Source organism: Emydura macquarii, unplaced genomic scaffold, assembly GCF_026122565.2.
Source record: "Emydura macquarii macquarii isolate MOO-44397 ecotype Brisbane River unplaced genomic scaffold, CSIRO-AGI_Emac_v2 contig_1254, whole genome shotgun sequence".
NCBI lineage: Eukaryota > Metazoa > Chordata > Testudines > Chelidae > Emydura > Emydura macquarii.
The window spans coordinates 1,823,720-1,838,895 of record NW_027131391.1 but is presented as its reverse complement, the minus strand read 5'-3'; the positions used below and the strand labels follow the sequence as shown (position 1 = coordinate 1,838,895).

Below are 15,176 nucleotides of genomic sequence, written 5' to 3'. Positions count from 1 at the left end.
AACAAAGTATTCAATTACTATCGGAAATACAGCCCCAACAGAATACTAAAAACTGCCCAGTATGCAAACCTATCGATAGTTGAAAGTGATAAATGGGAATACGTTGGAGGTGTGTGGGGAATAAGGACACACCTTTTTAACTTCACTGCAGTTAATGGGACTGTGAGCTTTCTGGAAGGATGAAATGAGATAAAAATCCCCTGGTCTTCCCTGAGTTCAGTAGGCTTCAGAGATGGATAAAACAGATATATTTGGTTTAGCTGTGGGTTGATCTTGATTTAATTATTTATTTTCATTTTTATTTCTGCAAATGAACTAGGTGGTAGCTAACATTTCTGCAGGCATGACCAGCAGCTGCAGCACTTCTGTAATATTGCCCATTAGAGGTAGTTTTTATGTAAATCATGTACTTCGTCAATTCTGTAAAGTAACCCCTACGAAATAAAATATATGCTAAAATATAAATTAGTGCCATCACGTAGGCGGTATAATGTGGCTGGCATATTCCCCCTGACCCCATTATTGGAAAGGTCATAACAGCTGATCTGTGGGGTTTGTATAGCAAGTGTGAAAAATTGGGGTAGGGGGTAATAGGCACTTATATAAGACAATGCAGCAAATATTGGGACTGTTCCTATAAAATCGGGACATCTGGTCACCTTAGATTTACAGTGACCACTTGTTTCAGTGAAATGAAAAATAAGTATGTGAAAACTACAGGACAAAGCTTATACTGAAGGGGAAACGCTCAGTGTTTTATTTCTCATACAGAATGACAGTACTGCATCGGTAAAATCATGCACTGGAGGAAAATAACATACTGGCCATAGCTGGACACAGGAGAAACGTCCTGCCCAGGGCAAAAGTGTACATGGGAGAAAAACCACACACATTTGTAAGGCACCATGTGATGCTGTGCACGCTTGTTGCTGGCATAGAGGTAACTGCAGTATGGCTGTGTGAGGCATGAATCATCAGCCGAGGGTTGTCTGAGCCTTAGTTACTGGGGCTTCTGCAGGGGGTTCAGTGCCTGTCATGGCAGCCAGACCAGACCCTTTCTCAGGGGGCTAGTGCCAGCTGCCTTCAGTGCTACAGCGTGTGAGCACGGCAGCAGGCCAACATGGCCTAGCTCGGCAGCGCCGCCTCCTTCCTCTCCTCAGCTGTAGTCTGCAATGCCCCCTCCTTGTCTCCCACCTCCACCTTTGCAGCAGTAAAATGCAGCACTCGTCGTGCGCATGCGTTTGCCCCTGCCGCGTCCTGGGCCCGGCTGGTTATTTATAGCAAGTGACGTCACCTTGAAATAGAAACGCGGGGGAGCAGTGCCTCCTCCCCACCCCTGCGGTCTCCTCAACTCCACCCCCCCGCTTTGCCCTCACAGGGCGCAGGCGCAGGGGGCGGTAACATGCGAGCCACAGAGCGCGGGTAGGTGCGAGCTGTTGTACACGCTGGTAGGGGAACAGACCAAGCGAGCGATAGCTGCCCCGTAACGGTCACTGAGGTACCTGCGAGCGCGAGGCGCCAACGGCCGCCGAAAAGCCCGACGGTCATTGAGCGCGAGGCGCCAACGGCCGCCGAGTGAGCGCGCGCGCGCCAGGTAGTTGCCCTTGAAGCGCAAACTCCCCCCGAGCGAAAGGAGTGCCGCTGAGTGCCCAGCCCGGCAGCCACTACGGAAGCGGCCATGGGGGACCGAGAGCAGCTGCTGCAGCGAGCCCGCCTGGCCGAGCAGGCGGAAAGATACGACGACATGGCCTCAGCCATGAAGGCGGTGAGTGGGGGGGCTGCGGGTCCCACGCCGGGGGGAGGTGAGGCGAGGCGCTGGGCGAAGGCGAAGTTGGGTCCCGGGGAGAATGCAGGGCGCCAGTCCTCACCCGCGGTTGAGGGGAGGCGGGTCGGGTCCACCCTACCGCGACACGCTCGGCACCGTGTCTCCTCGAGAATCCCGGGGAGTGCCTTACAGCTCGGCGCGGGCAGCCGGAGATTTACCTCGGCAAAGCCGGGACTGCAGGGGGCCGGCTGGTCCGTTTTCAGCGTACGGAGCCAGATTCCCCACCGATGCAGCGAGGTGTCTAACCCTTCCGTTCTCCAGCAGCAGGGAGCCTCCCCCGCATGCTTCTGACACTTCCTCGCAGTGCGTGTGTGTGTCGCTGGCCCTTTTCTTTCTTCTTCAGCGGTGAGTGTCTTGGGCAAGCAGAGGGAAACCTACTTAATCTTGTCCTTTCTGGGGCGGAAGCTTCCTCTTCCTCATCACAGCAGGGATGCAGCGGATCCTGCCCCACCCCCGTCTGACGCCAGCCCAGGGGGCCCCTCCATCCTCTTGGGTGGGCCGGAGATGCTGGGTTTGACCTTGGAGTATTGGTTTAGCGACCAGGCTTAAAACTGTAGTCTTGGCCTGGCGGTGCTTGCTGTATATGTGGGGGACCTGGCTGGTCTGTCTCTATGCTCAGAGGTAGGTCTGGGGAAGCCTAATATGGCAAGAGGTCGACCCTTTCCTTTCTAGATGTTTCTGTTGCACTAAGAAGGCATGACTGGAGGAGGCTTTACCCACCAACCTGGGGAGTTTTCATTCAAAGATCATGTAATAGCTACATCCTGGTTCATAAAAACTGACTGGGCAAGATCTCTCAATCTCATCAAGATGTTTTTTTCTTTTTCTCAGTGCTGTAATTTGCTTGTTATATTGCCTACAATCTGCACACAATTTTGAATTCTTAAATGTATTCAAATAATATTTAAAGGTAGACTAAATCCACTCTTTTAAAAAGTACTGAAAAATAATTTTAACTGAATAGCTAATAAATAAGCAGTGTGTCCAAACTTCTCTTATTATATGTGAGATCCAGTGCATATTTTAACTTTTAAATTAAATGTTGAAATTAAACACTCAGTATGCTTCCAGCACATCTCTGCTCTACCTGATTATTGTTTATGATGGTATTGATTTGTATTGTGTTAGCACCCAAAGGCTCAGGCAGATCACAGCCCTGTTGTGGGATGGTGCTATATAACATAGACGGTCCTTGCCCCAAAGAACTGAGTTTCAGGTGGAGTTCATATTCTAGCAAAATCATTCCATCCAAGAGTCAAAATGTTATAATACATCAAACTCTCAGTTTATATCACATACCTTAAAATAAAAATTAAAAACCTCTCAAATTCTGTTCAGTACTGATTTTTGAGGTCTGCTTCATATGGAATCCAGTGTAGCACAACCTGTCATATGGCTAATATAATTCTTAAACAATAGTATCTGTGTAATAGAACTATTATGTTTGAAGTGATAAATTATATTAATGGCATTACTAGATTTGCTAATGGAAGTGGGAATGACTCTCTACCCTTAGAAATATCTTTCATTGCTCATTCTAAAAAATAGTTGGACAAGCCTATGTGCTATTTTAGTGAAGTCTGTGATCCAGGAAATACTTTGTTTGTAAAATTGGGAGAAATTTAGAAAAATAAAAGCTACAGCTGAAATATTTTTCTTATTTAAAATTCCCTGTTCAAATATTGGAGTGCATGAAATTAGAAAACAAAAGCAGAGTGGAGCTACTGTCTTTCAGGAAATGCAGATAATTAAAGTGTTTGTCTAATAGGCTATGTTAAACTTGCTTCAAAATCATTCTCCTTTGCTTACCATATTTCCTTTACCATCAAATAATGTGTGACAGTGCAATTTCTTTGGGGCTCTAATTTCAATATTTGGCTCAATGCATTGAATTTTGACAAAGTTGGTAATTCTTTCTGTAATACATGCCTCAAAAAAAAATTAAAATGAAAACAAAACTAAAATGGAAGTTAAAAAAATGTTTCCACTTTATTACAGATGATGAAATAACTTAGTTATTCCTTGCATACCAAAATAGTTAATTCCAGTTTCCCCAAATATATTTATAATAAAGTGAGGTTATCTGGATACTTTTTTGCAGGTGTTCATTCTAAAACACACTGTGTAAGTTATGGAACATCCTTGTACATTTTGTGTAGGTTTTTGGGAAAGAATGGGTGCTTACGTTTTATATGAAAGGCAATGTATTATGTGGGCTCTTACAATTCAACACAACTAACGTTTCCTCTAATTTCAGTACATATAATCTAAGCAATTAATTAAAAAAGCTTCTATCTTTGATTTAATGGACATTTAAAGTAGCTCTACCCCTGTAAAATGGCAAATATTTGCCTCTATGAATTAGTTTATCTGGCAATTACACATAAAAATGTAAACCAATGAAAAGTCTTAGTTTAAGGACATTCACATGATATGCGGGTGTGAAAACACCCCATAAATTAAAGATATTAAATAGGATTTGAATTTCAGTTATTTGTGTATAGTAGGAGAAATACATTTCACATGTTCTTTCAAATAGGTGAAATGCTTTGGTACCATGTTTCAAGTTAATGCTAGTTTTGTAAAAAGGTAGTTGATGTAGCAATTCTAATAATTTAAATCTTATAGGAAATACTGTATATTTGTTACAGTAAGAGTATCATTAACTGCTGTTGAGTTTCTCTTTTTGGCTGAATGACAGCTTTTTTCCCCACCTACCATGATGTGTAGGCGAGGAAGATAAAAGCTTTCTGCTAGAATGCAGTGTGAAATGGACAATGTTGTTCCCTTCCCGTCCCCCCCCCCCCCCCCAAAAAAAAAAAAAAAAGCATCCTAAAGTGCCCTCCATGAGAAATACAATCAAATGTACCTCTTTAAAATGGCATTTTGCCAAGGGGTGTGATAAATTGATTTAATTAAACCCTTCTCTAGGGCTCCCGCAAACTGATAACATGACTTCTTGTGCTGGACTTCAGTACTGAGATTTTTTAAAATATTATTCTGACAAGAGGAACAGGCCATATATGTGAAAAAAGATACAGTAAATAGAAATGTTTCTAGTATATGTACATGAGACTTCACGTGTGTTGCATTAAATGCTTTATTGTTCAGATGAATTTAAGAAATGATGTGAAATATTGATTAATAGAAAAAAGGAGTTAGGTTATTCTGCTATATACACCATTAGCTTACAGATTGCAAAATATTTGACTTCCTATGTATTTTGCTCAAGGTTTTGATGTAATCTTGAGTAATATTTGTAATATGTACAGTACTGAACTCCTTGTCAAGGCTCACTGCAGATGGAAAGAAAACAACATTAATGAATACGGTAGGCACACCATTTTCAGTTATATATGGCTCTAATTTAATTTTTAGAGAGCTGTTGACATTTTTTTCACATAAGGCATTGAAGAATTTTGTGGAATTTCAACTTTCAATATTACACCTTCAGGTTCTCTTCTCTTTCCACTGTGATTGATCAATCTGCTACCTAGTCCTACACAGACTCAGTACTACTAAAAAGGGACAAAGTGCTACCCCTGCCTGCTGCAAGACTGTCTAGTGCTTTGTGTTGGTTTGATACTCAGGGTACCTCTTCAATGCAGAGTTAGTTTATGGGATAGGCATTCAAGTTAGCCTCACCCAGGTGTGAGCAGCCACAGTGCAAAGCCATACCCAAATTGTGTTCTCACTGATGCTGCACTTCACCTGTGTGTTTCTAGGACGTTTGGGGTCATATCCCATATTCTTTGTGCTACAGTAAGCTGAGTTGCTCTGAATCTTTCCCAATCAGTTGTGGGAGAACTTGTGCATCTAGTTGGACACACAAGGGGAGGAAGGTGTCAAATTTTAGGAAGGCATTGCAGAACTGTCAGCACTCAAATGACTTAGTCTGTATACCCACTGCAAAGTAGGTGAGTTACCAGCCTCAGTTAAGTTGGCACCTTAACTTTAGTCTGCACCCCCAGCCAAGCTAGCTAGCCTAAGTTGAAAGCACAGAGAGGTGAGTAGGTTTTGAGTGTGGATGTAGGCTTGTCAGGCTGGTCAATTGACCAGTCAAATAGGGTTACTTCTACACCTATTATTCGACGTTGGCCAAATATTCAACAAGAGAGGCCGGTCCCTATATCAGGACAATCTTTGTTTGCATCATGGTGCCATTCTTTTGGGGTTTTTTAGAACTTCATTTTATTGTTTTGCATTTTTCTGAGTTAAAATAACTCAGTTAAGTAACTTGTTTTTTGTAAATGTGATATAACTATCTAGCTGAGGCTAAGCTTACCATAAAGTCTTATTCACTTGTTACTGTTATTACTGTTCTAATAACTAGTGCTTGAAAAAATTTGACTTTCACATTATATGACCACACCTGACTGGGCTCTTGACCAGTTATTTTTGAAATGGTCAAATGCCTGAACTTATGTGGATGAGGGGGGGGCGGTTAGGGGCAACATCTGAATAAGAGCCTGAGTTAATGCTACATAGAGACGTTCCCCCAGTGGCTCTTTATAATACTCCTAGCAGCGCTGTGGCTTTTACCATAGTAATCTGAGAGTAAGCTTTTTGTTGACCGTCAGGTAATAGGTAAAGTTTACCCATTACAAAGCCCAAGAGCCCTTTACCTCCAGTAAGAGAGGCTATGGGTGTAGGGGAAGAGAAGCTGCTTTCTGCCCTTCAAGCCAGTGTTTTTCAGCCATGTGTGGGGTATGGTGGGATTGAGAAGAGATCTGTGACAGTGCAGACAGCTTCATTACATCAGAATGTGTATCCTCCACTGCTAATGCAAATTTTATTCCTGCAGTGAGTAAGAACATAAGAATGGCCATACTGGTTCAGACCAATGGTCCATCTAGCCCAATATCCTGTCTTCTGACAGTGGCTAATGCCAGGTGCTTCAGAGGGAATGAACAGAACAGGTAATCAAGTGATCCATCCTGTCTCCCATTCCCAGCTTCTGGTAAACAGCAATTCCTGTCCATTTGGGTAACAGCCATTGATGGACCTATCCTCCATGAACTTAACTAGTTCTTTTTTGAACCCCGTTTTAGTCTTGGCCTTCCATGCCCCCCATATTAGACAAAGGCAAGTGGAAAGTGATATTGGGCCCATTTCTGGGTGAGATAGTACCCTGCAAAAGAACGGTCATTTGGTTTGTACTTCTTTTTTTGTTTCTTTGATGGATAAAGACAGCCTGAAATCTTGCTGAGTTTTTGTTGTTGCTTTTTATTTAGGAACTTCTACCTACACACACGCATGCACACATGATTTGTTGGAGAGCGCTGTGCAGGTTGCAGATGTATTCTGGAAGTTCTCTCTTCCCTTAATTAAAGGAATGAATGCTGAATCCTTGATAAAGATCTGTTCTCTCAAATATTGTTGTTAAACAGGTGTTTAAAAACAGTTTTGAACTAAGAATAAAAATCACTGAGTTAATCAGGTTTCACTTCCTTGGTACTTGCAATGTTAAAATCCTACTTCTTGTTCTGCTGTCTGTAGTCTTCAAGGGCAGAAAATTACTAATTTAGGGAAAAAAAGGCAGAAGAAAAACTCCTTCCCTTTCAGGCTACCTTAATGAATCATAAAGCGGCAAAAAAGTACCACACACCACAATTTTTAGGTTTTTCATATATCCCCTTTTTAATATCTTTTTTACAAGAAGTCAAGGCATTTGCTTTCTTCAAATGAACACTAATTTTCCTTCATGACCCTGGTTTTGCACTCACTGTGGGAATTGCATGTTTTGCCACATGGTTCCCCAGTATGGATTTGCAAAGGCACTGTTTCTATAGAACAGCTGTGTGGAAAGCAAACCCTATTTGTCATACTATTTTGGGATGTTGAAGGTCCTGTCCTATTTTTGGGATGTTGAAGTTACCAATCTGTTCCTAGTTTTCCTTTAATAGAAAGGAGGGGGGGAAATAAGCATTCTTGAAAATTATGTATGGCAGAACAGAATCTTCTGATTTTCTCTGAAATGCCCTCACTTAATCTGGCATTGGAGTATGATACAAAGACACTGCTGCTCTCTTTATTTGATGATGATATAGTGATGGACATGAATTGGGTGTCCGTGCTGCTTCTTCTAGATCTTTCAGCAGTCTCTGTTGCAGTTGACCTACTTTCAGAAATGACTTAAGAGATCTTCAGAGAGTGGTGTTGAGGAAACTGCTTATTTGCCTTGAGGTTGCTACTTATGTACTAATTTGCTGTCCAATATTCACATGTTTAACTTATAGTTCAACTTTACTTTCAACTTGTAAAACTAAATCTAAAGAAATAGAATAATCAGACTGGAGGGGACCTTTCAAAGTAATGTTTCTAGACTGTCTGCACTGCTCTTAAGATGGCAGTCCATGACTTGTGGACTATTCTGAACACAAACGACTTGCAAATCATTTTAAGTATCCTTGGTCAATCTACTCCTCTTAGATAAATAGCAATACTGCCTAACTAAACTAATCTATAAAACATTTACAACAAAGCTGCTACACTAAATGGGAAACTTATGAATCTTAAATTTCTTCTATCTAACCCTAACATTTGAAAAGACTGTAGAACTGTGCTGAGGGTCAAATATAACTATTGTTATAATGAACAACATTTCTTATTTGTATTGTGGGTGTACCGAGGAGCCTTAGTCATGAACCGTGATCCCATTATGGTAGACACTGAACAAACACATTAGAAATACATAGGAAGATGGACCTGCCTCAAAAATGTAGATGAAGCCTAGGGAAAAGTTTACAACATACAGACAGGTTGGGGTGACTGTCACATTTTTTAATGTATTTTTATTATGCAAACAGTTGTAGGAATTGGGGACACTTAAGTTTGAAGTGGAAAGAAAGGGCATGAAAAGGGAAAGGAGAAGGAAACAGGAAAGGGAGGTATAAAGGCAAGAGAGGTGGAACATGAGAAGCATGGGCATGGAAAGAAGGTGGGCAGCTGATGGGTTATGTTAGCTTTAAGAAATATGTTATAGATACAATATTTAGCCTGTTTCATTGTATTATAGTGTCTCTAAATAGCATGCACAACAAGTAGTCTTGCTAAGGTTATCATATTCTCATTAATGACATCTTTATTTAAAGAGACTGTTAATTTGAACTGTAGCTGGTTCTTGGAAACCTAGCTTTCCATAGGTTGCCTTGGAAAGAGATGGGAGCTGTGGCCTCTCAGACTTTGATTCCCTGAGCTGGAGAAGCAATACATTCTGGAAGAGTGGGTAGCAGGCAAATAAAGAAGTTAGATACTGTCTCTACAGAAGTTCTAAATGTGTTGCAACGGTCCATGCCATGGCCATTCTAATTTTTCATTAAACTGGTTTGTATCTGAAAAACTAGAAACCACTCTCAAATAGTTTTAGTTACTGCGGCACTCTAGAAATAGAAGTTATCCTCTTCAATTTGGTGAAAATAACTTCAATGTCTGACTTCATTATCTGTAGTATGCCTGTGTATTGCAGTGTAAATATACAATTTTCTTTTAATAGTTATGAAATCATTTTGGCTGCATCTCTGCCAATGGGAAGCAATGATTTCCATTGCCAGGTTAGTTTTTTTTTCAAAATTGTCATAAATTTTTATTGCAGTGTTAAGTATGCTTAGTATCATAGACTCATAAGTCAAAGCACTTGCATTCACCAAGAACCAACCCCTAACATAGAATCTCCAATTGTTTGCTAAAATAGAACGGATCCTAATCTATAGATTCTAAAAGCTTTCTTCACAGATTATAGTAAAGTGCAGTAAATCAAATATGTTCTAAACATGCAATATTTAAAAATACTACTGTAGCCTCATGTCAATATAAAAGTTGTAACAATTAAGTAATGAATGCAACATGTCTTTTTTTTACTCTCAGGCGATATTCTTCTGCCTTTTGAACCTTCCAATCTACTTGATTTTCTATAATTTCTTCCCTTGCCCAGCTTTGAAATCTCAGATTGCAACCACCATTTTATCTGAAAATAGGACAAATTTTAATCAGATTGTATGAATGTTGCTCCCTAAGGCAGTCAAGGACATACTGTGGAGCAGTACAATCCAATTCTCCTCCAGAGGCTGAGCATACTGTCTCTTCAGCACACACCCTGGACCTCTAAGTAGGATTGAATATGGAGAGGAACTGAACTGTCTAGCACTGCTCTGTTTTGCCGCTAAGCTACTGGTCAGTCTAACACGTTTGAATTCAATAGAAAGTGTGTTGTGTGTGTGCCTTTTTTGGAAAGCCTTTTCAAAGCTGTTCTCTTCCTCTTAGTTCTGTATCTTGCCAGTTAGATACACGCTATTCAGTGGCTGTTCTTAATAAAGTCTCCTTGATAAGACTTAAAAGTGAAGTATAAATGTTTACAAATACCTTAGGGAGGTAGTATGGTAAAGTTTAAAGTAAAATATGAATTTTCTCTTTCTTAAAGGAATTGATTTGCACTCAGGTCTTCAGTTATGGTTAACCTGAACAAGAATGCTATCACAAGTTAGCTCCTGTCTAGAAGGAATTTTTTTCCATTTGCAGTTTCTAAGCTGGTATGATGGAAATATTGAATGAGGATTGCATTCCCTTCTTCCTCAAAGCCAATCTTTTTTCAATTGATCTTTGTGTATGTTTTCAGGTGACTGAGCTGAATGAACCCCTCTCCAATGAAGACCGAAATCTGCTGTCTGTTGCTTACAAAAATGTGGTTGGGGCAAGACGATCTTCCTGGCGAGTCATCAGCAGCATAGAGCAGAAAACTATGGCAGATGGAAATGAGAAGAAGCTGGAAAAAGTTAAAGCTTACAGAGAGAAGATTGAAAAGGAGCTGGAGACAGTCTGCAATGATGTTTTGGCCCTCTTAGATAAGTTCTTGATCAAGAACTGCAATGACTTCCAGTATGAAAGCAAGGTCTTTTATCTGAAAATGAAAGGAGATTACTACCGCTATTTGGCAGAAGTTGCTGCTGGTGAGAAGAAAAACAGTGTTGTGGAAGCTTCAGAGTCTGCCTATAAAGAGGCTTTTGAAATCAGCAAAGAGCACATGCAGCCCACTCACCCGATAAGGCTTGGGCTGGCACTCAACTTCTCAGTGTTCTACTATGAAATCCAGAATGCACCTGAGCAGGCCTGCCTTTTAGCCAAACAAGCCTTTGATGATGCCATAGCTGAGCTGGACACACTAAATGAGGATTCCTACAAGGACTCCACTCTTATCATGCAGTTACTTCGAGACAACCTCACTCTCTGGACAAGTGACCAGCAGGATGAGGAAGCAGGAGAGGGCAATAACTAAAGAGCTTTCATCATCATCCTCTCCTCCCCCCCCCCCCCCCCCAATCATCTACTTCACCATCACCATCCCACAATATTTCCTTGCCACAGTCACACTAAATATCTAATGCTAAGCATATCTGTATTGTCAGCATAGCTATTCAGATCTGCAGTCCATTTTATCAGGAGGCAGTTTTGGATAAATTTTCATGAGCATTGCTGGATTGATTATTGGTTTATCTGCCCTATTTATCGTAGTTGCACTTGAATGGTGCAGAAAGATGCATATTAAATGAGGCATTTTAGTTTGCCTACTGATTATAAAATATGGGCAAGAATAATGGAAAGTGATTGAGAGGAGAATTAATCAGAAATCTAATCTTTAAATTTTTCATTTGAAACAAGCTGATAGTGTTTTGTTAAGCAGTACATCTTGTGCATGCAAAGCAAATTAAGCGTCCTAAATTTTTTTATCCAATGAAAACAGTTAAAAAGCTGATGTGAAGTGACAACTTAATCCTATTCATCAGTTTATAAACTGTTCAGAATGTGAGGTTTTGATAGCAACTTGTTTTTTGCCTCTTTAACTTATAATGTGCACAGACTTTCATTTAATGCATTGCATCTACTTAAAAGTTTTGATACCTGTATCTTTTTTTGCAGTTTTGAAAAATCATGAATTTATTTTTTGTAAACTCTTTGGCTGTTTTAGTTGTCTGTGTGTTCTGACAGCACCATATCAATATTAGCCAATGTTAAGATGGTTGACTTCTGAGATGCCAGACTTCTAAATTAAATGTTTTGGAATTAAATGAATAGAATAAAATGCTGCTTCAGGAATATCTCTATATGAGCTGTCCTGTCATCTTTTCGTACGAATGGAGGTTTATAGAGGTGTCCAGACTGCAAAGGTTTAAATTGTCCTAAATGCTACTTTCTCTTCAATGTAATCTAGACTAAATACATAATGTTGCTCACTTATTTCCATTGGGGCTGCCAATTGCATATTCAGTGCAATAATTTGCTAGTGCTGCTGTAATGCAAGCCTGCTTGTCAATGTTTACAAGGTTCTAAAGAGTATTGCTTGTTACTAATTAGGTAAGAAGACTTCTGTTCATTGCTTCTGTCCATGATGACTCTTGTAGATTTTTTTTTTCCTTGGAGATTACAACTGAGTTGCTTATACCCATTAATGAATTCTGAATTAAGTTCCTTTAACTGAAACCTTAGCACTTGTACTTATCTATGCAGACAAAATCCACTCACATTGCTTAATACTAGATTTTAAGGAGTGTCTCTCAAATTTCCCTAATCCTGACTAACCTAAATCTGATCCCCAAATTCATTTATTATATCGCCACTTACAAATTGGTTAATATGTATTGATTCCTTGTCTACTCTTGTATTAACCTATTTAGTCATGTTCTTTTTCTGACCTCAGACACATTTTTATCCATAATGGGCTGCCACCTCTCAACTTGTGATTTAAATGCAGTCTGACATAACTGAACATGTGCTTTCCAGCCAGCCCTTGCAGTTCTTGAACCCTAGGCAGTAGAGTCCCACTCTGTGTAGTGGAGTTGGGCTGGCTGAGTCTCTGCAGCATAAAGACACAACTTTTTTTCTGACAGAGCAACTGGCCAGTCAGCCACAGAGGTCTGGGAGAGGAATTCCTGGATCCTGCCTCTCACCAGTTGCTCACAGCTAACAATGTCACATGTAGAGTGGAGGAATCTTCCATTGATCAAGGGGTGTACTTAACCCCACCTAGTTTCTGATGTACAAAGCTGTGATCCTCTCATAAATAGCTGCTGTTCTGAGTGCTTCATCATATGTCCTTTCTGTGTTAGAACCTACTAAATCCAATTACACTTTCTTTAGTATGCTTATCTGTTGCAGTATTAAAAACGCTTCCATTTCTGCCTACACTGTTGCTTAAAAACTTTAATAATACTGTTGCAACTCCATGTGCTACAGAGCTATTCAAAATGGTTACAAGTGTTTCCAGAAAGAGACATCAGTGATACAGTTATATCTATGAACAGTTTGAGGAGGGAGAAAGGGTGAACTAAGAAGCTACTGTGTGGGGAGGCAGCAGCCTTACAGGGATTGAAGAGTTCATTTCCTGCAAGAGTTACCTTGGATAGTGGAAGACCGCATCTGAAGGTGAGTGAATACTCTGGCATGAATTTGGCTGGGAGGGAAGATGGGGCTGTGAACAGGAGTGGGGTCCGTAGGGAGGAGGGGGGGGGGGTGATACTTCTTCCCTTAACCTTTTGCAGGAACATGGGGGAAATCACATGTTCAAATACTAACAGGAATGCCCTGAGGTAACAATTTTCTTGAACTCTTATGAGGGACTTTATCAAAATCTCTTTCAAAGCCTCTATAAACTACATTGTGGTTCTCAGTTTTCAGGGAATTGTAACAATTAGTGACTGAACCATTGATTTAAAAATTCATTTTACCATTAATTTAGACATGCTTGTTTTTCTCCCTGATATATTAATCTAGGTGCTTTATTTCATCTAGAGAATTTTTTTTCCTGATACCTCTTGGTATCTCAGTGTAATAATAACAAGCTTGATCGGCCCTTCTTTTGGAGCTCTTAGAACCTTCACCCTTTATTATCAACCAATGAAGACCGTCTCTTTGGTTGCTGTTAAGTCCATTTTAAGGGTAGGGAGATTTGGGTCCTCATGGCAGCTCCCCCATATACAGTGTAACATAATGACAGGGTTATTCTGAGGCCTCATCCCAAATACCTGCCCAAAGTTGCTTGAGTTCAATATGAATCCATTCATTTCGTAGTTTTCTTCCCCAAGCCTCTCTCAACTTTAGGGGAAGTTCTTATATCAAATATAAGAAGTTCAAGGGTATTTTGATACCTTAACAGGACAAAATTCAGGAACATATTGGCACTCATTTGCTGAAAGGGCTATGGGTGAAGCAGTAGCATAAATTGTCAAAACAGATCAACTGCATAAGAACATATTAGGAGTTAGTCAGGTTTGATTCACCTAGCCACATCAGCACTTTCCACTAGAGCCCAGGCAGCCTCTAATATCTGAAAAATGTCCTTATTTCTGAAATCGGTAGATCTGCTCTGTAGAGGGCTTTGTCCACACCTGTTCAAGACAATACTGTGATAGAGACTTCCAGATCTGATGTCTCTGCTGGTTGGGCTGTCCTGTAGTCTCTGTTTAAGAAGGCCTTCCCTTTCTCACCAGTCTATGGTAAATGGGGGTCTTTGAGAGGTTTGTCCAATGGCTACTTTTCTGCTACATGCACCTGTGTGTGCAAGATTAGATTCTTTTGGCCAGTAGTGTCTGTTGGAGCTGTGCCTTTATCCTGGATGTCACTAGGTCTCTGCATCCGAGTTTGGAATATGCCCACTGTCCCTCAGTTCCTCCTTTTGCGGTACAGAATCCCGAAGGAGTAGGACTCTGTAGTAGCAGAGAAGTAGGGTGGGTCATAGGTTGTCCACATGGATTCCATCTCTAAGAACCATGTTAATGTAAGGTGAGCAACTCTTCTTTCTATTGAATAACTTTTTCTAAAGTAACTCAGCATATTTCCTTTGTATAAAACCTCATGTTTTTAGCCTTTCAGCATGACAGTCCAGTTTCTGATACACTAGTCCCTAATGTGGGTTGGCTGGGCTGTAGTCTAGTTATAGGTGAGCAGAGCTGCTGGTGTCTGTCCAAAGAGACACACTGTGGATACTGTCTACTCATATGCACCACTCAGCAACTGGCACACGTTGCTGTATATGAGTCCTGAGTGCATTGTTTGTCCACTGTGGTGAATGTCAACATTTGCACAGGAGGATGGATGAAGGTGAAAGACTGCTCATACTAAAGTGATGGGTGGTTTTAAAAATGCATGCAATAAACAATTTAAATGATAATCCAGAATTTAGGTGTGGGTGCAAATTGATGATAATATAATATACTAAATAGTCTGTAACAGTTTTGGGCTTGTTTGAGATACTTTAACATACCTGTTGGGGTAGGGGGTGGGGAGATGATGGCAGATAGTTCAAAAGAAAAAACAGATTTGGATGCTCTGGGTTCCTATCGTAAAACAACATATATATTCT

The 15,176-nt window shown here is 40.6% G+C and overlaps 1 protein-coding gene across 1 annotated transcript; it reads left to right on the top strand.

Annotated features, from left to right (window-relative positions):
• The first annotated feature begins 1,367 nt into the window (after positions 1–1,367).
• On the top strand, positions 1,368–11,922 carry YWHAH (tyrosine 3-monooxygenase/tryptophan 5-monooxygenase activation protein eta). The gene is made up of 2 exons (XM_067550030.1): positions 1,368–1,765; positions 10,440–11,922. The coding sequence occupies exons 1-2, from the start codon at positions 1,679–1,681 to the stop codon at positions 11,094–11,096; spliced, it is 744 nt and encodes a 247-aa protein (XP_067406131.1). The 5' UTR covers positions 1,368–1,678; the 3' UTR covers positions 11,097–11,922.
• The last annotated feature ends 3,254 nt before the right edge of the window (positions 11,923–15,176 follow it).